General features: G+C 39.8%; 1 protein-coding gene across 1 annotated transcript in view; it reads right to left on the bottom strand.

Annotated features, from left to right (window-relative positions):
* SYN2 (synapsin II) overlaps positions 1-25,191 on the bottom strand; it is a gene marked incomplete at its 5' end in the record, with an annotated part of 148,570 nt that overhangs the window by 3,406 nt on the left and 119,973 nt on the right. The window contains 5 exons of the mRNA XM_083603412.1: positions 1,057-1,297; positions 5,770-5,830; positions 16,541-16,690; positions 20,987-21,089; positions 23,638-23,712. Coding sequence (XP_083459538.1) covers positions 1,057-1,297; positions 5,770-5,830; positions 16,541-16,690; positions 20,987-21,089; positions 23,638-23,712 — 630 coding nt within the window. The remainder of the gene's footprint in view (positions 1-1,056; positions 1,298-5,769; positions 5,831-16,540; positions 16,691-20,986; positions 21,090-23,637; positions 23,713-25,191) is intronic.

Below are 25,191 nucleotides of genomic sequence, written 5' to 3' on the forward strand. Positions count from 1 at the left end.
TGGTATTGTTTTAATTATTTGCTATTTATTGTATTTCATAATTTGCTTATTGTTAGTTGTTAATTCTTGTTGAAAGCTGAATAGCGTCAGGCAGGATATGCATTTTATAATAGATAAATATATACTGAGTTTGCAATCTGTCTGCACATTATTTGGCAAGACCGTATGTGCTGTTAATACTATTGTTTCCTTGCTGCTGCTGTACATAGTGTAGGCAAAGATTCTTTGCCATTATGTAAGATTCCAATATGGCCAGAGCTGTGGGATGTACTGTAACTGCAGATTACTTGGTTTTCTTGCTCCACCAACAGTTATATATCCAGGCATTTGGTACAAACAATAGCCCATTTCAGGAGGTTGGTGCCCATCATTCAGGGTTCTGCCAAGGAAAAACCCCTACTTGAGTAGAAGAGTCTCTTTCAGACTGGCACGGAATACGTGACTGGCATTGGTTTAAATGTTCAAGGTACCAAATGACTGACTAGGGCCAATTTCCTCTCTTTCTGTATTACTGGCCTTACACAGTATGTCTTTCTCTTTCTGCATTTGGATTGACTGGGTACAGCCCTACACATGCCTACATATAGCTTTGGAACTTTTGGGGAAAAATTGGATGAAAAATGTATCATGGACTTTCGGAGCAGCCTTTTTAAACTGAAAATCTGTTGTTGTTTGAGTGGCTGAAAGGTTAAAAGTTTAAGTAGATAAGGCTTCCTTCTTTTCCTCAGCAGCTGACTTACAGACAGCACATTCAAAAATGAGTCAGTGCCTTTTTGGTTGGTGGGCAGAAACAGAGGATGACCCATTATCAAATTTGGCCTCGTGGCAGCAGAAATCTGCATGTATTGCAAATTACCGGAGAGCTTTTTCAACATCTGTTATTGCCTTTGTTGGAAATTTCCCTGCTTCAGGTCAACCTGGTGCAAAGATGTTACATGCTCACAACACCACCACCACCACCACCACCACAGGGGATCTGTACAGATTGTATTCAAACCTCACTGGCAAAGGAAAGCATATGAAACAAGAGTGGAGAAAATAAACAAAAAGCCTTACTTCAGTTGCGGATGTGCTGGAGGTTTCTGTGGTGGAGCTGTGGAGGGTTTCGTCTCTGTGTCCGCAGGTGGCCCAGCGCTTGAAGGACCTGGGGCCTGAGCACATGGTTGAATTGCAGGGCCCGGTGGACGTGGAGGCAGGGAACTCGAGGGCTTTGCTGACTGCCCCGGAGGGAACGCACGCTGTGGTTGCAATGGCTCCTGGCTTTGTGATTGCATTCCTTGGGGTTGCACTGGGCCCCCTAGGTTCAGTACAAGAAAAACTTCATAATGCATCAGTAATTTTGTACTAGCTCTTATATCTAACACTTACAAATATAAACTTGGAACCAATAAAGTTCAGCGTGTCTAGGGTAGGCGAGCCACATCTTTGCTGTTGATACCATTAGCCATAATTCCGTGTAACTTGCAGAAGCGCCACATTTGCAAACCTCCACACTGATACCAAGGTGCCCTAAAAAATGTATTAATTTAGCAATGGTAACTTTTTTTTAAAAAAATTATATTTCTGAGATTGTTATAGGGCAATAACTACCCACAACAAGCTACATTAATTGCAACATTTCTCTATTTTATTTCTGAACTTCCATGGTAAGAAATATTTCTTTACTGCTCCATTGCAATGGGAGCTATGCCTAGAAGGAAGCTGTATTTTATGGTTCTGCATATGGTAATGTAAACCAACAACACAATTTCTTGCTAAAGGTGTGGGGCGGGGGGCGGGTGTTAGGATTTTTGTTGCTGTTCTTGCTTATTTAAATGCCATATAGAAGCACACAGACTTGCAGTGGCTACTCAGTGGGCCCTAAAGAGCCTTTCTGAAAAAGACAAAGTATGTGCCCTTACAGCAGTAGCCACTGTTTAATTATCAGAGAATATCAATCCGGTGTAGCTCCATGTTTATTAAGTATGCAGCTGAGACAGAACTGCAGGTGCTTGAAAGTATATTGAGTATATCTCACCAGATGCCATCTGCTTCACCTTTGTAAGGCTACCAGTTAAGCTAGACTACCTGAAGGGGAACCAATTTAGTCACAGTGATCTTAAAGGGTCCATTGTTCTGAGGTGCGTTTAAATGGGTTTATAGCTTGACTTATTACGCCAACATATGAATGCTTATGATAAGTACTCCACTATATCACAGCATAGCATTGCACCAACAATGGCATTATGAAATTCCTTGGCCTGGAACCAAAGGATCATGAAATTAGTTCCATGAGCCCAAGGGGAACTGAGACATTTCCCGTCAAAATCAGCCATGCCCCATGTTGGTAATATGGCGGGGGGAGGGGGAGGAATAAATTTTCCACTGGGCTAGGGAGGGATTGTGGTTCGGTGGCAGGGCATATGCGTTGTATGCCAAAGGTCCCACACTCAGTTCCTGGTATCTCCAGGGAACAACACCTGATTGAAACACTAGACAGCCACTGTTGGTCAGTGTAGACAAACACTGAGCTAGATGCACCCATGGCCTGACTTAGGAGAAGTCCCACTTATCAGCTATTTGTTTCCAAGGGCTTTCCCATTCACGTGCAAGCACAGAAATGACCTCTTCAGCAAAGCGATGGGGAAACTCTCTTAAGGAGGAATTCCATGTGTGCCTCAGTGCACTGCAAACAGGGCAGACTTATAGGCTCAAGGAGTAAGACACTTCCACTCAAATGAAACTACGCCTGTTCATAGGTAGATGAGGAGTTGAGATCATGCTTGCTGGCTCCGCCCCACGGCCTACCGATTTCAACAGAGAGTTTGTGAGCTGACTTTCTATGTAAACAAGCTGTATATGCAGACTGGCTTTTCGATGCATGTAGGTCTGTTCAAAAGCCATACTGGGTATGCGCAGGACACAGCTGGAGCAAGCAGGCATGATTCCAACCTCACCACTCACACATTTCCTGAACATGCCGTGCAGCATGTATAGGGCTTATGTCTTTTTCGGAAGTAAGTTCAAGACCAACCAGTTCTATTTTCAGGAGACTGGTGGAATTTTGAATCTGGGTGGCTTTACTGAGGCAGATCAGTGCTGCACCCTAAAACAAACATTCTCGTTTAGCTTTTCTTTGCTGAGTAGAAAATACCTTTCCCCCTCTCCATTTAGATATTGAGGCTTATATGCCAGAAACTATACACTGAAGACAGATGTAACTTTTTTTTATTGCACATTAAGCTGTACAAGATATTTCACAAAATATATACTGCAGTCACACTTCAGCATTTGCTCACTTTCTTGCAGCTGGTTTGGTACAAAAAGGCAGCAACAATAATAAAAAAGCTTTTACAAAAAGAAAAGGAAAGGGGAAAATAAAATAAACCAAACACACACCAACCCCCTGGAACATTAATCCTATACTGCAAAATATCAGTTCCCTATATCCCACAATATTGCACCTAAGCATGCTAGCATGCAGAGACATTTTGGCTTGCTTAATATCTGTGGCAGGAAGTAACCAGTGTGTGCCCTCTGAAGACCTTTTGCAATAAATGCACTGAAGTCCTGCTGGGATGCAGCTCTTTTTCTCTGAGGTCTGCAGGCACACGTGTGCACACACACACGCACACACACACACACACACACACACACACACAGAGCTCGTAAACAATGCACAAAAGCATTTGTAAATACTCAGACTACTACATGCAAAAGAACACTCATGGCTTGATATTAAATGGCATTCAGTCAGTAGGTTCATTTCTTCACCTCAGGGCAGGAAGCTGTTTTGTTCACTTGGGTTGAGATTTGGAGGTGAGGAGGGGCATGTGTGAACCTGAGGCTGAAGGGGATGCACTCATTCTACACAATCGAAATCATCAGTGTAGTTATCAAGAGATCACTAACCAGAAACAATGACCACAAAAGCGGAATGATACTATAATAGACTAAAAACGGGCAGGACGCAGTGGCATGCCCAACAAGCACTGAAATTCCCATCAAAAGCAGCGTGAAATTTGCAGCTCACTAGCCTGAATTTAAAAACAAAACAGAACAAATAAAACCACTTGGTAACTGAGCTATAATTTTGTTGGCAGTGTTTGCAAGGAAAATAAATTCAGACCTTGGCATTGTTTCACAAGAAAACAGGCTTGTTTGTATTAACCTAGGGACTGCTATTTACCTTAGTATGGGATTCTAATTGACAAAACACAATCCTTTGCCTTGCTCACAGCTAGTATAATAGTGCACCTTTTAACGTTTACAGGCTAGATTTTCCATAACAGTTTAACTGCCCTGCCTAGATATTGCTTTTAAGATTATGCACATAGCCATTGGTTATGTGACAGTCATAAGCAATTATGGCTATAAGAAAGTTTGGAAAAGTAAAACCCGTCGGGTCACTTTGATTTATTATTTACACACACTTGAGTCATAAATGTGAACTTCTAAGCCTAAACCTTTTTACTTGTTCTGAGCCATATGTTAAATATACTTTCATATATGCTGTTGCTTACGCTCAGAATGATAGATCAGATGACAGCTGCATCTTAATTACTTGGCTATAGCCTCAGCTAATATACAACAGCACAACCACACATTGAGTCCCTGTACCACACACTTTTTAAATCCTTAAAAAAAACATGTGGCTAGCCCAATATTTGGAAAAGGTGATGATTAATCTAGCAAGGCTTTTAATGGCCTTGTTGACTTCCTCTAACAAACAGCTGTAGCTTACCTGAATTTTGTAGATAAGGAATATCTAGTAAACACACTTGATTTAGCTTTGTACAAGACCAGATGGCTACTTCATAACCACTAGAGAACCTTTGTCACTGAACTTAAATACATTCAGTACCCTCACATTTGCATCAATATTGCACGTAAGTGGCCCGTTTTTATAGCACTGAGGCTAATAATTTAATGCAGATTTTAAAATAAAAAAATCTGCATTGAAAATAAAGGATATTTATGTATTCCTGGAAATAATTCTTTCATATTTCATAGGAAATAAATGAAATAAAGCACTTGTCTTTCATGTTACCTATAAGCAGCATTTTTTTGCGACAGTACAAACCAGTACAGAATTCTGTCACTTCTTTTTTGCCGCCCTTGGCAGCCATTTTGTGCTGGTACCCCCTGCACTTTTATCAAGAGAAGAATTCCAGGAGTTCATTTTCTTTTACCACAAAAAGCACTACCTATAAGTATGAACTCAAAAGTTAATGATGCCTCATTCAATGATGAGACTTTAAAAATATTATAATCACCTTTCTACATTAATCATGCACATTTTTTTTTTAAAAAACAAACAAATATAATGCACATACTCACAGAGTTAAGCAAAAGTATATAAATTTCAACCTGGGCTGGTTAGTCTTTTTTTACCCCACAATATAGAATACTTGAAAGAAAGAAAAACCTGTCTAACCATCCATAATAAACAGTCTCACTGACTTGGTAGAGGCACAATTCTTGTACACTGTTGACAACAGCCCTGAATCACAAGTTATACAGAGAAACATAAGTAAGCATTACAACACAAACATGAACAGATAAACAACCAGACAGTATAGTTGACACTGCATAGAAAAAACACAGTCCAGGTCAGCACTTAAACAATGCAAAAACTGCACAAAAACTGGTATTGTTTGATTCCTCTTTTTTTTTTTTTTTTTTTTTTTTGGCTTTAACCCTTGCTTTTGGTCTCAGTAATTTAAGTAGCCTGGACTTGTTTTGGTCCTACTGCAACGCCATTACAATCGAGAATGTACTGTAAACAACCTTGAGGAGGTGGTCGCTGGGGTGGGACTTTGTTTGGTTCTGGCTCCTTAAGTGATCCACTCTGCAAGACAAAAGAAAAAAGGGGGCGGGGAGGAAAGCAAAACAGAAGAGAGGTCAAATGAGCAGCGCTACAATAAGGAATCACACCTAGGAGAAAGCTTTTGTCATTCAAGGAAGCCTCTTCCTGCATGTTAAGAATCTCCTAACAAGTAAAAGTCATCTCTTCAGGCACATGCCAGTTTTCTCTGGAGAAGTATTGCATCTCAATCTCCCAAGAACCCCCTAAATAGTGTGGAGAATTAAATTAACTTGCAAAATTTAAAACAAAAATAAATTTAGATTATACACACCTTGAAAGGAATACTGCCTAATTACTTCTTTGCTGTATTTTAAAGAACATTTCATGGTGTGTCTTTTATGATAGACATTACATTCAGAATGACTAGCCAGGCCAAAAAGCATTTAACTTTGAAGCCTTGGTTCATGTTCATTAACACCTTGAAATTATTGTTTTAGCTGCCATCAAGCTGAACACGGCCCCCCTACAATGTATGATAGCCTACTAATGGCTCAAAAATCTCCCCAATTTTTGTGGCTGGCCTAACTGCTAAACTAAATTTGTTTTGGTGGAACACAAGTTGTGCAACCCTGAGTAATTCCCAAATGAACTTTGTCACAGGACCAAACTAGACAACGATGCTAAATGCGGAATCAAAACCATCAGGTCTTGCCCTTCAGAGCAGGAGAAAATTGCTCCTTCTTCCATGTGACAGCCCTTTAGATATTTGAAGAAAGCTATCATATCTCCTCCCAGTTTCCTCTTTTCCAGGACAAACAGACCCAGCTTCTTCAACTGTTCCTCCTAAGGTTTCCAGATTCTTGATCATCTTGGTTGCCCTCCTCTGAACATGTTCCAGTTTGTCAATATCTTTCTTAAACTGTGGCGCCCAGAACTGGACACAGATTCCAGGTGTGGTACTATTACTTCCCTTGATTGGCACACTATACTGCTGTCGATGCAGCCTAGATTAACAATTTTTTGCTGCTGCACACAGGGACTTAAACCTATTCTGGTTCAGGGTTTGTCACAATCTCCTCTGCCAGACGATGTCCACTTATGTGGGTAGACTTCCTGAACACAATGTTTCCATGGAGCTGAAGAAAATGATATTGAGGCATTTGAAGTTGCCAGAAAGGGAAAATGAAGGGGCTGTTTAAATTTCTCAAACGTTCCCAACTGTAATTAATATCTCAAGTTTAAAATATTTACCAAACCAACAGATTTACAATCGAAGTTTAATATAGTCCAGCTAAAAGGAAATGCCTTTGCCTTAAATTAGGCTTCCCAGCATGCGAGCTCATACTTCCTGGTCACTGGATTTCCTCAAATACATGCTTTGTTTAAGCATTTTGAAACCTTAATAGCCCTTGCACACTTTCCTACGGATGCACTTGCTGCCCGCTAATTAGTAACTCCAGTTCCCTACTTGTATCAGGCATAGAGCCCTTATTTATCAAATAGCCATCAGAAGTTGCAGACACCTTAGGCCAATCGCACAGCCACAGCACACTTGCTGATGGAAGGCCAAACCAAAAGAAACACATGTGCTTTGCAGCCAGTCAGTTAGGTTGCATCAGCAGTGGCCAAAAGGCTTCCAAGTTAATGGTTCTGCAGCCAAGTGCCTGCCATGCCTGAGGGATAGTGGGAACCCATTAGTTCTGATTCACGATGATCAATTAGATGGATGTCATAGTCATGGAAATTCATGCAACTCAAAAAAATTCTCGTGCTGAAAATAGCATGCTTGTTTTACAAATGAAAGTCTTCTTCTTTGGTGATCACTAGTAGCTGAGTAAGATTGTCTTCCATAAACACAGTTTTAACAATGAGTCTGTAAGTGACTGTGGAGGCCAATTCTGGATCCACACACCCTTCCACAGTGGGGACATTGGTTCCCGGGCGGGAGTTGATCACGGTGTGGATTTGCCAAGTATGCCTTCCTCTTAGCACGTTTCTCCCTTGCGTCCTGAGTTTGGGTGCCTTCAAAGCCCATGACACCTTTGGTAAAGGCTGTTCTCCAATTGGAGCGCTCACAGGCCAGTGTTTCCCAATTGTTGGTGTTTATACTACATTTTTTAAGATTTGCCTTGAGACAGTCTTTAAACCTCTTTTGTTGACCACCAGCATTACACTTTCCATTTTTAAGTTTGGAATAGAGTAGTTGCTTTGGAAGGCAAGAATGAGACATCTGCACAACATGACCAGTCCAACGGAGTTGATGCTGAAGAATCATTGCTTCAACACTGGTGATCTTTGCTTCTTCCAATACACTGGTATTAGTTTGCCTGTCTTCCCAAGTGATGTGTAAAAATTTTCGGAGACAACATTGATGGAATCTTTCAGGAGTTGGAGATGGTGTTTATAAGTGGTCCATGTTTCACAAGCATATAGTAGGGTTGGTAGTACAATAGCTTTGTAAACAAGCATTTTAGTTTCCCTGCAAATGTCCTGGTCCTCAAGCACTCTGCACTTCAATTGGGAGAAAGCCGCACTCACAGAGCTCAGGCGATGCTGGATTTCGGCATCAATGTTGGCCCTTGTGGAAAGATAACTGCCCAGGTAGGAGAAGTGATCGACATTTTCCAACGTTACTCCATTGAGTTGGATTTGTGGCACTGCTGAGGGTTTATTTTGTACTTGTTGGTGCAGCACTTTGGTTTTTTGGATGTTGAGCGACAGGCCAAGCTTTTCATAAGGTTCTGCGAAGATATTTAGGATGGTTTGGAGGTCATACTCTGAGTGTGCGCACACTACCTTGTCATCAGCATACTGAAGCTCTATGACGGAAGTTACGGTAACCTTACTCTTTGCTTTCAGCCTGCTCAGATTGAAGAGCTTTCCATCTGTTTGATATATGATTTCTACTCAAGTGGGGAGTTTCCCTTTGACAAAGTTTAGGATCATGGCAATGAAAATAATGAATAGAGTTGGGGTAATAACACAACTGTGTTTAACACCATATCCTACTGTGAATAGTTCACTTTGAGAGCCATTGTTATCTGCGATTGTTGCTGTCATATTATCATGGAGGAGCCGAATGATGTTCACAAATTTGTCTGGACAGCCTTTTTTCAGAAGGACAGTCCACAGGGCATTACAATTTACAGTGTTGAAAGCCTTAGCCGGGTCAATAAATGCCATATACAGGGGTTGGTTTTGTTCTCTGCATTTTTCTTGAAGCTGTTGAGTAGTGAAAAGCATGTCCACTGTCCCCCTAGAGGGCCAAAAACCATTTTGGGATTCAGGAAGGGTCACCTCGGATATTGTTAAGAGACGGTTTGCTAACATCCTTGCAATAATTTTGCCAGCCACAGCTAATAGAGAGATGCCTCGATAGTTTCTGCAATCAGTTCTATCACCTTTTTAAAAGAGATTGATAATTTTGGCAGCCCTAAAGTCTGCTGGGATCTCTTCTTTCTCCCAGATTTTTTTGATGAGCTTGTGAAGTTGTTGTGTAAGTTATATTCCACGCACTCTGAAGACTTGGGCAGATATCCCATCAGGTCCTCTGGCTTTGTTGTTTTTCAATTGGTTAATAGCTGTACACAACTCTCCCAGATTTGGAGATACTGCAAACTAATCTCTAACTTGTTTTTGCAGAATTTGTGAGAGGGCCTCAGCAGCTACGGGGGAGTTGCGGTTAAGGAGATGTTGGTAATGTTCTTTCCAGCGCAGTGTGATAGCTTCTTTATCTTTTAGAAGTGTGGTACTATGATGAGTGCCGACGAGTGCCGGACAGATCACCGACTAATATGCTCCACGATGGCTATCAAGATTATACCTCGGCACAGGCTTCAAGGAAGGAAACCAAGGTGCAAAATGAACACTCAAGCCCTTCAAGATCCCATTAAGCGGGATTGCTTTCAAATGACTCTTAAGGACCATCTGCGTTCAGAATTCCCTGATAACATCGAGGAACACTGGACCAAGCTAAAAACATCCATTATTGCGGCCTGTGAACAAACTATTGGATACCAAACCAAGAAACACCAGGACTGGTTTGATGAGAATGACAGTGAGATTGAATGCATGATTGACAAGAAAAGGAAGGCCTTTCAGATCTGGTAAAGAGATAGAAACTGTGCCACTAAGAGAAAAACCTATGCCAGCTCTAAGGCTGAGGTTCAAAGAGGAACCAGAGAACTAAAAAACGCCTGGTGGATAAAAAACCCTCAAGAGATCCAGCACTTAGCTGAGATCCAACAGGAGTCCTGTATGCCCTAAAAGGGAACATGCGTAACAGGGGCAATACAGGTTCTATATTATGCCTTCTGAAATGTATGCTTGTTCAGCACATTATGAAGAAGAAACAAGACAAAATATATTCTAAATGTGTTTGCATGCCCAGACTAACATGAGCAAGATAATCCTTAAAAAAAAATTGGCTCACTGATCTGACCTGAGTGAAGTTGTTCATCATTACATTTAAATGCCATCAGCTTCTTAATTATGCATTCTGTACGTACGCTTGACATTTGCAGAAAGTCTGCCCAACCTAGCCCTTGAATATCAATAGCTGCAATACTTTGGGTGAAGCCAAGCACTTTCAGAATAAGTACAGCGACTGAAGCTGCCCATATTCTCTGCTGTGAGGTTTGCCTAAAAGCCTGTGCTGTTACGAGTGCTAAGGCACTGTTCAAAGGATTTAGTTTAAGGTACCTATGCTGGTGCCGAAGTAGGAAGAGTCCACAGAACAAGCAGAATCCCATTCTGCATGGGAGTCACAGAGGCCAGTGCAAGAAGCTGCCTGAACCATAAATACTAGAAAGAAGAAACAACAAGGTTTGCCCGGGAATGAAGGCAATGCCAACAATCTTCAGCCTTCTAGATGAACCTAGGATTGTGCTTCAGTTAGCATGGCATCCACTCTTACGTTCCTGAGGCTTAAGGATCATAAGGCTTAAACAGCAAATGGGACTATTTCATGCCTTCTCTTCCATTCTTAGCTTTCAACATTCCAAGGAAATTGCCAAACAGCCTGTTTAATTGATATCTCTGAATACCATTAAGATGCATTGCTTCTTTTCCGAACAACTGACTGTTCATCTGTATTCAGGTAGGTAGCCGTGTTGGTCTGACGCAGTCAAAATATATAAAAAAACTGTCCAGTAGCACCTTAGAGACCAACTAAGTTTGTTCTTGGTATAAGCTTTCATGTGAAGTGTGCATGCACACGAAAGCTTATACCAAGAACAAACTTAGTTGGTCTCTAAGGTCTACTGGACAATTTTTTTTATTTGTTCATCTGTATGTTATTTATCTATTTATTAAATTTCTATACCGTCCTTCATCCGAGGATCACAGGACAGTTTACAATAATAAAAACACCAAAATACACACCATAGTAACAAACAGAAACAACAACTCCGCCACATTTTAAAAGGCCAGAGGTTGTTTAATTAGCCACAGGTCTGGGAAAGAAGACTGTTTTCGCCTCGCACTTAGAAGATAGGTAATGAAGGCGCCAAGCGGGCCTCCCTGGGGAGAGCACTCCACAAGTGGGGAGCCACCACAGAAAAGACCCATTGTCATTTTGCTGCCCTCCTGAAGAGGAGGCACATGAAGAATGATTGCAGGGTCAGGGTCCATTCATATGGGGAAAGGCAGTCCTTGAGGTATTGCGGTCCTGAGCTGCTTAAGGATTTATAGGTCAAAACTAGCATTTTGAATTGCGCTTGGAAACTAACTGGCAGCCTGTGCAGCTGGGCCAGAACTGGCACTAAATGCTCAAACCGTCTTGCTCCAGTGAGCACCCGGCCACCTGAATACTAGTATCATGTGTACAGTGGCACCTTGGTTCTCAAACGTAATCCATTCCGGGAGTCCGTTCGACTCCCGAAACCAAGGCGCGGCTACCGATTGGCTGCAGGAGCTTCCTGCACTCAAGCGGAAGTCACACCAGATGTTCAGATTCAGAAAAACGTTCACAATCCGTTTAGGAACCAAGGTACCACTGCATATGATAACAGTATTATGTGTAATGGGGAATCATTGGTTATTATTAGCATCTTCCAGTCTTCTATCTTTCTGCTCAGCAGTTCTTTTCGAAGCAGAAGAGCCATGTTAGAATTTTTCTGTGCCTTTCCTTGGGATGTTTTTGGAATTGGCAACATAGAGGTTATACTACAGAGATCATGTCTTTAAAAGGGTCTCATGGTCTGCATGCATGTTGCAGAGGATAAATGTTCATTTACAAGATTATTGTTATATGGTTTCTTTTAAACAGTAAAGAAACAGATCTCCTAGTTCTTGAGAACTGCTTTTCATTATTCATAAAGTTCAGCTGCAAACAAGCAAAATGAAAAAACAGCGCCCCAAGAACTAAGCTATATATCTTGCTGTCATGTAACAACAGCTCCATCTGCTGGTGCACTGAGTCAGCAGGTGTGCTTGCAATAACCATGTCTGTAAATCTCCTGTATCGCACTGTCAGCACCTGCAGTGTGTGTTTGTGTGTGTGTGTGTGTGTGTGTGTGTGTGTGTGTGTGCTGGATTCCTTCAATCTAGTTGTTTTGAGACTGTCGTCATTCACTCTCCACAAGCAGGTGGCCCTAAGCTAAAACAACCCAGTACCTCCTACACTGGAAATAGAAGACATCACCCTTGCACATCTTTTCCCAGCACTATGCAAAGGGCACCTGGCATGTATAAAGTGGCACTTTACAAACCTATTCTGATGTGGAAGTATGGAGAAGCCAGGAAAAATAAAACCCAGATTGGAAGTAATTGGGAATCTCTGGAACACACCATTTCTTCTAATGTGGTTAGCTCTGTCTTTTATTGCAAACCTTTTGCAATATTTTCAATGCAGCTGTCACTATCCCTTTCCTCACTATGAAAATGGGAAGGGAACTTTTGGGTCAGCCGCTGTGACTCCTTTGGGATGCCACGGAAGAGCAATGATCCTTGGACTACAAAACTCTCAGATGCAGGTGTTTGGTCAGGGGGAAATCTCACTGCTAGGCTTGAAACAGCACAAAAAACCCAGAGAGGCTTCCTGCTTGCATGGAGGCATTATTATTTCTTGTTCTAGTTCCAGCATCCTAATGACAGGGTCTGAGACCTTGGCAGAGGAGCCCAGACAAATGACAAATACAAGAGCAAAATTGTTCTGTAGAAAATTAGGACATGATCTGTTTCCTAACAAATTCTAAGCACAGTTAATAAAACCCAGTGCATAGGTTGGCTTATGCAAATGTTTAAGGTCAGGATCCCAGACTGACACAAACAGCTCAGTTTAAATAATAAATTATTATTATTATTATTATTATTATTATTATTATTATTACTCAGTCACTGTTTATGATTTCATTGATTCAGCTTAGATCAGTTTAACAACTCCACAGACACTGGATAATGGCCCATAAGCACTCCATCAAAGCTAGCAGAATAAGCAGAAACAAAAATTTCTTTCTGGCTCATTCAATTTGGAAATGTATTCTATAGCCCTCAATAAACTAGTTCTATTTGCTAAAACTTGCCCCTAAAAACAGAATGTAAGGACTCTTGTTCAAAACAGGATTTCCACGAGATGGCGCTAAAATCTGAAGGTTCTTAAAACAAAAGGTGTTTTTAGAAATGAGACTCAGAATAGTTTTTAGCCTGGAGGCTTCTCCTACCAGTACAAGAGGACAGGTTTTCTTCTCAGAATGGTGCTGGGGCTGATACGCCACCTGCCTGAACCACAGATGATGACTAGGATTTTAGGAAGCTACAGGATTGTAGGCAACAGAGATTGCCGCTAAACTGTGTTCTTGTTAGTGCTGAGAGCTGATTGATACAATGAAAGAGCTACATAGATACACAGGTTAAAAATAAAAGAGATGCTTTTGAATGAGAACTTGAGCCCCTGTGGGCTTTGGCTTTCAGATTGTGTAACTTGAAATCCCACAAAACAGAATTCATGCTTAAAGTACTAAAGAGTATGATTGTAGAATCATAGAAATGCAGAGTTGGAAGGGACACTGGTGATCATCTAGTCTAACCCCCAGCAATGCAGGGAATCCTGCCTGCAACCATTCCTGGGTGGGCTTGAACCAGCAGCCTTCTGGTTAACAGCCAGATGCAGTGACCCAGTGTGCCAATAGTGACAGACTGATGTATCATAGTATGTTTAAGGGCTACTGTATCCTCAGTTGCATCATAAAGTACTAAAAGAATGCACCAAAATCTATTAGCTTGTATTATGTTCTTAAGAAAACAAATAGTTAACCCTCACAATCACTTAAGAGTATCTATATAATTTTAGAGCCCCTAGAGAAATTCAGAATCTGCTGTTGACCTCCATTCACTTTCGTGTACTGAAAATCAGAAAATGAAATTCTGTAGATGAATATCAGCATTGCACAACATGGCAGGAATTTGCCTCCTTAAGAATTAAAAATAGATTTAATTCCCACCCATCCTCATTTTCTACCTGCAGAGGAAATATAAATGTGCTGATCTTTTTGTCTGCTGATCTTTTCTGGAAAATGATCTCATCTTCAACAACAGCAACAAGTAACTATTTACACAGGATAGCATAGTTTGATCTAAATGTGAAAAATGTTTTTATAGAAGAAAGTAATTTCTCTATTTTGGTTTATGTGGCTATTCTTTTAAAACCGCTTTACAATGAAGTTTAGTCACTGTATGTGGTTAGATGAGACTGAAATAATTTTGTGTTGCCTTTCAAGTGGTACAGTACAAAATAGAAGCATTACCACTTGGTTCTGTGGAATTGCATTATTTTTTACTCGGAGAACATGACAAAATTTAAAACAAAAATTAGTCACTATCCTCCAAGAACAAGCTGATTTGAGGTGCACCACAAACTTAGTTTTTCAATTGTTTAACTGCTGTGGGTCCCTTTTGAGAATATAAATAGCTTTTTTGCTTGCTTGTTTATCTTTGAAACCTGCATCATATCACTTCAGTCCAATTACTGCCATTTAGCAACTACCATAAGCACAATTTATTTTTCCATTGCTTCTTTGAAGCTCCCCACCCCACCCGAAAAGTGGCACACAGGCTTATATTCACAGAACTATGGTCTACAGTTGAATCACTCTGCACTAGGGTGGTATCTTCCAGGAGTTAATTCTCTTTCAAATTTATCCCCATCCTTCAGACTTGATCACCATGAGAGGTGATGACTAACATGAGGAAGTAATGAAAAGGGGATGGATGGATGGATGGATGGATAGATGGTATGTGGTCATCAGTTGCTTGCATATTCTGAAACGTCACAGCAATGATGTGGCAAGATGATAGCTCTACATTTTCTGGCTCAACCTAAGCTAGGCTTAGGAATCAATAAACTGTGATCCCAGATGTTTCTGTGATACCCCAAAACAGTCAATGGCTGAAATCAAAGCAAAATAAGACACAAAAACACAGACTATTGCTCATTGTCTCAACTGAAGTTCTGAATCACAAACCAGGAGCGAGTCCCTTCATATTAGATGTGCTTGCTGAAATGAAATGCATGCAAAACAGGTAGATTCAGATGGACAACAGCAAGAACATCAAACCAAAGTCAGTAACTAACCTTTTTCTTTCTTTTGGTTCAGTAGTAAACTAAACCTGATGGGAGGTTCTGTCAGGTCCAGTCTCCATGACACATTTACAAAATATGGAGGCCACAGGAAACAGCCTCTGCATGGTGGCCACAGAAGACTAGCTATATGGAACACTTCCATCATGTAGAGTTTCTATACCAGTGGGCAACCATGGAATGGCTAACAATGGCATGGGAACTTTCTAGATGACGGAGGCAATCCATGCAGCGAATCACTTTCTATACTGAAATTCTTCCAGTAGTTTTCACATGACAAGCATAACATGAGGAAAGGACCTTAAAGTCTGAGCAGGAAACAAAACTCATCTATTGGGCTTTTTCCCAAGTAAAAATATTTGACTATTAGCATACTAGATTGGCTTCCACAATCTAAGAACAGATCTCAGTTGGCGCATGTTAGAGGTGCAAAAAAGAAACTGTGGACAACTAGGAGCTCTTTCTTTCACTTTTGACCTTGGAGTAAATGACCACCAACTATGAATACTTATGCTGGTTATACACTCATGTGATCAGACTCTGCTGCTTTTACCCTTTACTGCAGTTTGCTTTGGCTCTAGAATGACTGAGCCTATTGCTTTCCATAAAGTTTGCAAACTACTTGAGTGGCTTCTGGAGGCTGATTTGATTGCACAGTTGTCTTGAGAATATTATTAGTTGCCGAGTTACATTGTTGTTATATCTTTATTTACAGTTTCACAATATTTCATAGCATTTTGACAGCCTTGAGCTTGGGAAAGACAGCATATAAACATTTTAAATAAATAAAATAAAAGTAAAACCAACATGGCCACAAAACCATGGATGCACAGAGCCCTTTGTACCAGCCTTGATGAGAACTGAGTGAAAACAAAGCACATTGGAGCAAACTGGAGTCAAGACTGTTGATTCAGCTTATCCCACTGTAACATATTCAGAAACCTTTAATGTCATTTATATGCCCAAAGTAATGTCGCAACTTTATTGATGAGCTCTTGCTTGGATATTTTAAATATATGATGCTTGAAATTCTGTTCTAAGGAAGCACAAAAATCACACTCCATTTTTACTATCCACTTCCTTCTAATAACAACAGCTCAACACGTCCTGAATCCTCATGACATTTATCTACTGAAATCCTGCATGTGTTTATGAAGAGTGTCTGCATTCCTTACTTGAGGCTGCTGAGTGGCAGTTGGTTTCTGAGGAGATGGTACAGGTGTTTTAGACAACATTTGGTTCATTCTGCTTACAACCAGCTCAGTAATAAGCTGTTTGTCTTCAACCTGATGCTCACCAATCAAAGGCATTGCACAATCCATAACCTAGAAGAAACAAAAGCTGATTAGGCAGTGAAATATCATTTTAGTAATTTGTTTATGCTGTGTTACAGACCATTATTGTTATCCATATTGTGCTGTGGGTGATTGTAAATAAATCGAGTATTTCGATATATGCTGTGAGCCACCCAGAGTGGCTGGGGAAACCCAGCCAGATGGGTAGGGTATTATTATCATCATCATCATCATCATCATTATCATCATTATTAAATTTTAAAATTTTCTATGTCCAAAGTTGGGGAGATTTGTGGAAGTCACTCAATTTTTCTTTTGTAACATGGGAAGGAAACTAAGCCAAAGTATAATTTTAAAAAGTATCTTGCAAGAAAAACTGGATGGGTGATTTCAACTGGTCCTTGGGAGAATATGCGGCATGGCTCCTTGATGTGGTATGGTTGTGATATGATGTGGCATCAGACAATGTAAGTCTGCCCTTGACTATGTGGACACACTGAACACTGAGAAATCTCCAGCAACAGCACCTGCTCTTTTTATGTGCGGCTATATGGGGCATTAGAAGCAGCCACATGCTCACAACTTCTGCTCCCCAGCCAAAGGGAACATTATTTATTTAATAAAGCAAAAGTACTGGGTAGGGGACTGGACACAGAATGCTTACTGGAATACGTATTGGTTTCAAGACCTATGGCCCTGGGGGTTGAAGATGTCATAGAGAAACTGGATCAGAAGAACAGTTCCAGATCTCATCAGTAACAGCCCAGGCTGTTACAGTCCAGCTTGGTGTGCATCAAGCACAATGTCCCAGGAACAGTTACAGCACAGTTGATAGTGTTACGTAAAGGAGTATGTACAGAAATGTGTGGTTAGAGCTAAAGTTCAGAATTATGACATTTCTCCACCATCCTAATATTCTTCTGACCACAGCAGAACTACCCTATGTATTTAAAGAAAAGATCAAGACACTGTAATAAATTTCAGCAGACGAGCAATTATCTATAATGATCCTGCCTGGCTTTTACAGGCTAAAATTTCCACATCTACTTCTGAGGATAGTAAGATAATAATTCCTTCAACTTAATAAATCCCTAATAATAACCGTAACAAACTACTTACCGGTACTTGTGTTTATAATTGATTTTTTTAATGGTGAACAAATGGGCAAGAAGTATCAGCCGTTCTGATCACCATTATTATTTTTGCTATTGCTGCCCCACAACTACTCTTGAGTTATCCATGCCAACAAAAGCTTTGATGCCAAACAATACAGCTAGGATTATGTAACTAGTCTGCTAGCAAGTTTAATGGTTTCTAAAATTATCATTTGAACAGTCAAGTATTATCTTCTATACCTCATTTGGATATAATTGCAGCTTCAAGGTTTCTATAAAACATTCCCCGGAAGAAAAAGTTTATTTTTGTTGTAGTTTTCATTAGAAGTTTATTATTAAAGTTCATCTGAAAGAATGACACTTGAACTGGTTTGTTTTTATCTTTATAGCTTGGGGCCCCGCATACCTACCTTTATGAAATTATTAGAATAGATTCAGATTATTATTATTTTTCTCTCACTTTTTAAAAGAGCCATAAATCATAATACAAGGGAGAGTTAAGCATGGGTTTAGGTGAACCTAATTTGGCAAGAGATTATGGCCACTGGACAATTGGATGGAATCATCTTGGTCTAGTGTAGTAATATGTTACACAATCACCACCCCCCCATAAATGATATATAACAAAATATCAACCTGAAATGTTGGTGTGTATTTTCTTTTAAAGAAATAGTCTTAGCTGCTAATTTGTGTTGTTTTTGAAACCATATTAAGTTGTTTTTGTACTGCTTTTAAATCTACTTATGGTAGTTTTTATTGCATGCTTGTAAATTGCCTTGAGACTTGGGTAAAAGATAATTTGCAAAATAATAATAATAAGCCTGAAGCTGTAATCTTGTACACAAATACTTGAGGGTAAGTCTACTTGGAAGAAAGTATGACTGAACCTCAGTGAGCTCACTTTTAGGTAGACAAATAAAGAAATGCACTGTAAAAGTACAAAAAAAAATATCTGGGCAGACAGAAAGGGTTAAGTAACATGTCATAAGATTAGGAGACCAGAACCAGAAAAAGAAATGAAGGGGACAACAGCACATGCTGTTGGCCTGCAAATGGAAAACATGCTGAATCCCCCTACAGCAAACAATTCACATGGCACTTATGAGCTAGAGAAAACAATTGTGCATGGTTATTACAGAAAACAGACCAGAAGTGACAATATATATTAATCATCTAAATCAGACTGAGGTGAATCTGTGGCTCTCTAGAATTTGGGAGTGGCCGCCGGGACCACATAACACCGGTTCTGAGAGATCTGCATTGGCTCCCAGTACATTTCCGAGCACAATTCAAAGAGTTGGTGTTGACCTTTAAAGCCCTAAACAGCCTTGGTCCTGTATACCTGAAGGAGCGTCTCCACCCCATCATTCAGCCCGGACACTAAGATCCAGTGCCGAGGGCCTTCTGGCGGTTCCTTCATTGCGAGAAGTGAGGTTACAGGGAACCAGACAGAGAGTGTAGTGGTGCCCACCCTGTGGAACACCCTCCCTTCAGATGTGAAGGAAATAAGCAGCTATCCTATATTTAAAAGACATCTGAAGGCAGCCCTGTTTAGGGAAGTTTTTAATATTTAACGCTGTATTGTTTTTAACACTTGATTGGGAGCCGCCTAGAGTGGCTGGGGAAACTCAGCCAGATGGGCGGGGTATAAATAATAAATTATTATTATATTATTATTATTGCTGGATCTCAACTGCCACCATCCATGTCCAATTTCCATGCTGGCCTGAGATGATGGGAACTGGTGTCCAGTAACATCTAGAGCACCGCAGATTCCTTATCCCTGATCTACACTGGTCTCTTTCTTAACCTGAGTTTTCATGGTGAAATTTAAAAACCTACTCAACAATGTTGTTGCAGAGAAAAAGTGATTTTAAGATGGAGCCTACTGTTTATGGGAATGAACAACCCCATGCAAAGTAGGTCATTGACCAATTATGCAGATTAAGGAACCCACCAACCAGTCAGGAGTGAGTCAGGATACTGGCCCTTGCACAGCTTCTCTTAATTCATGCATTATAGAGAAATAAAGCTGGGTATCATCAGCAAACTAAGTTTGCTGATGATACCTCACCAAAAACTCCCAAAACCACTTCCAGTGGCTTCATGTAGATGTTAAATAGCACTAGGGACAGGATTGTATCCTGAGACACCCCACTCCATGACACCCAGGGGATCTGAGACAATAGTCCAATGCTATCCAATGAAACCAATCCTGGAGAGAGAACTGGAGGGAGAACAGTGCCCCTGTTTCCCATTTCACAGAGCTGGTAAAGGAAGATATCATGGTCAATGACATTAAAAGCTGTTGAGAGATCAAGTACGGTAATAATAATACGGTCTTGATCAGGGTGACCAAGGTTCATTCAGTCCAACCCATAACAAAGCCTGAACCCTGACTGTGATGAGCCTTAAGTTTATGTAAATCACATTAATAAAATAAAAGCTAGCAACATTCTGCTGATGGAATATGGCTTTCCTGACCTCTTGTTCCTGCTACAGCCCAAGTGCCGCATTGAAAAAACTGGTCCTAAGAGTTGGGAGAGCCTTGGGAATGGCGTGCAGCATCGGGAGGAGACCTGTGAAAATCTACTCATGTGAGTAAAGTGTCCTTCTGCTTCCACTAGAAACCTTTGGACCCAAGCCAAAGTCTGTATCCTTGGGCAGATGGACTTACCAAACTTCAAAATCATCCTGTTTGCTAAGTAATCCAAAGTGGTGTGTGGTTTACATGAATTAAAGAACATTTGTTTATCCCACAAACTATCAGGGACAGACATTCGACTGTTCAGTAGCATACAATAGTATGTTTTATCTAATTATAATGCAGGATACTTTTTTAAAGGGGGGCGGGAGGAAGAATATTACTGTATCCTTATTTTCTCTTTTTATATAAAGATGTATTTTGGGGAGATTTCTCTTGGGAAAAGGTGGACTATAAATCTTGCACTAAAGCAGTAGAGGTGTGTTCACTTAAATGGAAAGCAGAAGGATTAGGGAAATACAATGCAAGTATTTTGATCCTATTCATTTGATCCTATTCAGAAGCAAGCTTACACCACATCATGAAACAGTTGTGCTTTCCCACAAGCAGTGCCATTTACTGCAATATGCAAAAAAGGCAAGTGTAATCTTTAGGAGCAGAGGTTTTCCTTAATATCTTACAGCAACAACAACAAAAGTGTTGGCAGAGGAAAAGCATATACCACACCTCAAAAATATAATCCTTCCCATCCTTGCCATGAACTGCTTTGACAGCACATATGTCCAAACCTCCAAACATCTCTGAACAGCTGTCAATCCAGAGCTTGTACCTGGAATGTGAAAAGAAGCTCACTTTAGCCAAAAGCATGATCTTGTCACAATAGTGTTCTAGCTATATTAGTTTGAATTTAGATTGTAACCGTGCCTTGGTGCTAATACAAATCATCACCACATTAGCTCTTATATAACCTTCTCCAAATATTTCTGATGATCAAATTGCTCATTAAGGGAGATTGTTGCATAAGTGAACCAGATCTGAGACATCTGATATTTTGTGCTTCTGAGTTGCCCTCACCCTGGCAACTTCACTTATCCTAATGCCCTCAGTTCAGCATTAATGGGACTGTAACATAAAGCATTATATTCCGAACCATAAAAGTACAACATGTGCAAACAGCAAAGCACGGTCATTTCTAACATATCAGCACATGAAGCCGTAATTAGCACTGACTAAAGGTCCCTGGTGCATGTACATGTGGTCAAACAGGCCTTTGCCACTGTGTAACATGGTAAGCAGCCTGAAAATTGGCTGTGATGCTAAACCTGCTTGATTGGAAGTCAGACTTACCCAAACCAACGCGATGTGCTTTGAATTGAATACCCTTAAAGGACAGACAAAGAAGTGTCCTCCAGATGTTGTTGGACAATTGCTTTCATCAGACTCAGTCAACATGGCCAATGGTCAAGGATTATGGGAACGGTTGTTCAACAACATCTGCAGAGCACCACACTGGTTATCCTGCTATCTATCATTGTTACTAATTGAAATCTGCTCCAGTAGAATGGTTTCTCTTTAAATAAAAAAAGCTAGGCACAGACATTTGCAAAAATGGTCTGAACTATTATTGATGAAATCTTGTGGAATGAAAGGAGTGGCTTATTTCTCGTATGACTTCATTTCTGAAGTTGTTTCTTGGATGCATGTCAAATTCAACATCTGTAGAAGTGCTGACCGTCATAATTGGCTTTATTTGTTTATAAGCCATTCTTGCTGTAAAGTGCTATAGTCTCTTGAATCTAGGAGAAGTGTTGTTTCTTTTAATGGTAAATCTGGAGAAAAACCAAACCAAACAAAGGAACCTTATTTTGAAAGGCTATTCCTATGAAACCAAAGAAACACTCAGAAGATCTTATTGAAGTCAGTTTTCATATACAATGCATAAAGCTGAAAAAACAGCCACATATGGAAACAAATATTAAGAACGGAAGGCTTGCCTTGAGCCTAAAGGCTGCTCAGTAAAAACATGTATGCATAGTGTTGTTCTTTTTAGGAGTCAGGCATGTGACAGATGCAATCTAATGCAGATCCAAAGCATACAATTTCTAACATACACCAAAGGGGCCACTTCCAATTTTTGCCACTTTGGCAAAAGGGTACTTCTTCTTTGTTCTCACACTCTAGGGCCAAACTACAGTTTATAATTGTCCTGGTTGTGGTGGAAAGCAGCTGGTAGGCAGCGGGAATGAAGTTGAGAGAAGAAACGGCTGGGGAGAACGGGATTCAACAGCCTCTTCTCCTGCATTTCAGTTAAACATATATATATTGGGAAACTATTCCATACATCTTCTTTGTAACATCTAGTTTGGCCCTCTGAAAGGGGTAGGAATAAATTGGTCAACATTTCCCATAATAAACCTTCAAGATGTGGAATTATAATCTCACTTTACTGTTTTCTGGAAGCTATGTCTTATTGCCTTTTTCCACCTTTCAGGATATGATGTGCATCTCACTTATGTCTGTCATCTCAATAATTGCAATTGACTGGGTTATAGCTTACAAGCTCAGATATGAAATTTTAAAGCTTGCTTTAATAAAGTCATGCATGAAAACTCTTGTTTTTGGCCTTGGAGCATAGAACTCCTACTGTTATAAGCTGTTAACATGAACTAGCTGTTCTAAATGTTTGGGTTTCTTTTTTCAAAGCTGATAATCTAGTATCTTGAAGTCCTGAAACATTGTGACCTGAATAAGATCCCCCCCCAAGAGCTTAACAATGGGGTGCACGGACAGCAGAATTTTCAACCCTCTCTGCAGAAGATCTCAAAAGGCACACTTATGTGCACATAGCTTATACACATGAATGTCAGGAAGGCAAGCAGGACACATGAAGTTGAGACTCGTTCCATTACCCTCTTTCTCAAACTCATGCATTGTATGTGTAGAAAATGACTGAAGAGGGCCAAGGTGAATGGAGTGGGGGAACACATTAACATTATTGGTATCAAGTTGATGTTGATTTTAAACAGTTTATCAGTGTTTTAAAAAAGAATTTTTCAGTGTTTTCCATGCAAGTAAGAATATAAATGGCAATGGAAAGCAAAAGTTGAGAGAGAAAGATAGAGGCTCTTGGATAATGAATTATCAGAGAATCTATTAAAGGGCTAGTTTCTCCCTTAAATGTCTGCTCTCTATCCACTCAAACTTTGAGCAGACGCAACGTTAGCAAAAGTATGCTGGTGCTGCACATACAACAACCACAACACTTCTAAAAAATTCAGTTGTATTCCCATTATTATTATTATTATTATTATTATTATTATTATTATTATTCCAATTAGGCACATCCATGATTTCTTATTGCATCAAGACTCATCTACCTATCTGACATGGCAATTTGTTCCAACATTGCAGATCCAGTGTTTGTCTTCCAGTTTCCAGATATTGAAGTCCTCCTGTGGAGAAATATAAAAGTTTTAGCAAGCAGCACACCATCCTCTTTGTTCTTATCATTACCTTATTAATTGCTAACTTTGGGTTTTTTTTAAAAAAAGAAATAGCATGTCAAGGAAATTCCAAAAAGATTAAAATGAAACAAACATTATATTCAACTACCTCCCCAAATAAATAAATGCATTTAAATCTGATGTGTACAGGAAAGAAGACACTCATGAAAATAAATGTTATTTGTGTACTGAACCAACCCATAGCTATCTTTCCTGACTCAGATAAGTTATATTTTTAAAAAAAGAATAAAATTATGAATTTGAACTTAGTGCAGCTGTGCTAAAAGTGAGAACTTCTCTGCTGTATGCAGAATAGTAACATGGGCTTGACCCTTAATTTGTGTTCTGTAACAATAATTATGTGACTTTATACAGAGGTTTACTATTCATCATCACACTGTGAGGTCTGAATCTATAGAACAGATTATAATTTAGAACAGTGTGTTTTTTCCGTATTGATACATAAATTTATGCCTTTAGTATATTGGTTTTGGAGAAAGACAAGGTAATCTGAGAAAATCCAACATGAGTGCAATTTTGTTCCTACTGTGTTTGTTTCCTTTTCACCCCATGGTGTTTCCTTGAAACAGCGATGCATTTATATTCATATCCATATGTAGGAATCTCTAAACATTTGCAGGAGTTGTGGTATTTGGATTGACTCCATACTATATCCTAGTTATCTGATAGCTGGCATATAATAAGTCACCTATAATGTGAGTTCTCTACCTGCTACAACATAACACCACAGAAGATTACAACAGTAGATATTTAGATAGTAGATTTAAAACTCTAAAATAGCTTATATTTCCCGTGGAGGCTCTTCGATATTCTGTGGTTGTGTTAAAAGCACACTCATGAATGAAAACCAGCTGTGGAATATCAAGCTATTGACTAAATATATCTGAACTTGTGAAGCGTAATAAAAGTTTCATGTTGATTTAGAGTCAATGGACCAAGTTCATTTTTAACCCTGATTAAACTGTGAAAGTCAAAGGAAATTGTCTCTAAGGGCTCATCCTCACTGCTGCTTGCCCCATGCTTAGAAAGCACAGGTCCAAGAGATTTTCCACTTGTCCCATACTTCTGAGGCATTTCTGATTCAGCAATAAAGACTGGGTTTCCCTGGGGGGAAGTGGAAGTTTGGACGAACCCTCAGTTTGTAATATTCTGCTAGACACCCCCCTTCCCTTGATAAATTATAACTGAAAATAATGTACAGGTATGACATGGAAAAACTAACTACACAACAACTTCTCACAAAAATATGTTTAAATCTACCATTGTATTGGAGGCCATGGTTTGTGAACAGTGACAATATTGATGTAGAACTTGAACAATTTTAACTGTGGGTATATTGTTTAGAAAAAAAAAACATTATATGGTCCTAAGAACCATCATTTTTTAATTACTATATGGTATTATTGG

Source organism: Podarcis filfolensis (genome assembly GCF_964270895.1).
Source record: "Podarcis filfolensis genome assembly, chromosome: 2".
Lineage (NCBI taxonomy): Eukaryota > Metazoa > Chordata > Lepidosauria > Squamata > Lacertidae > Podarcis > Podarcis filfolensis.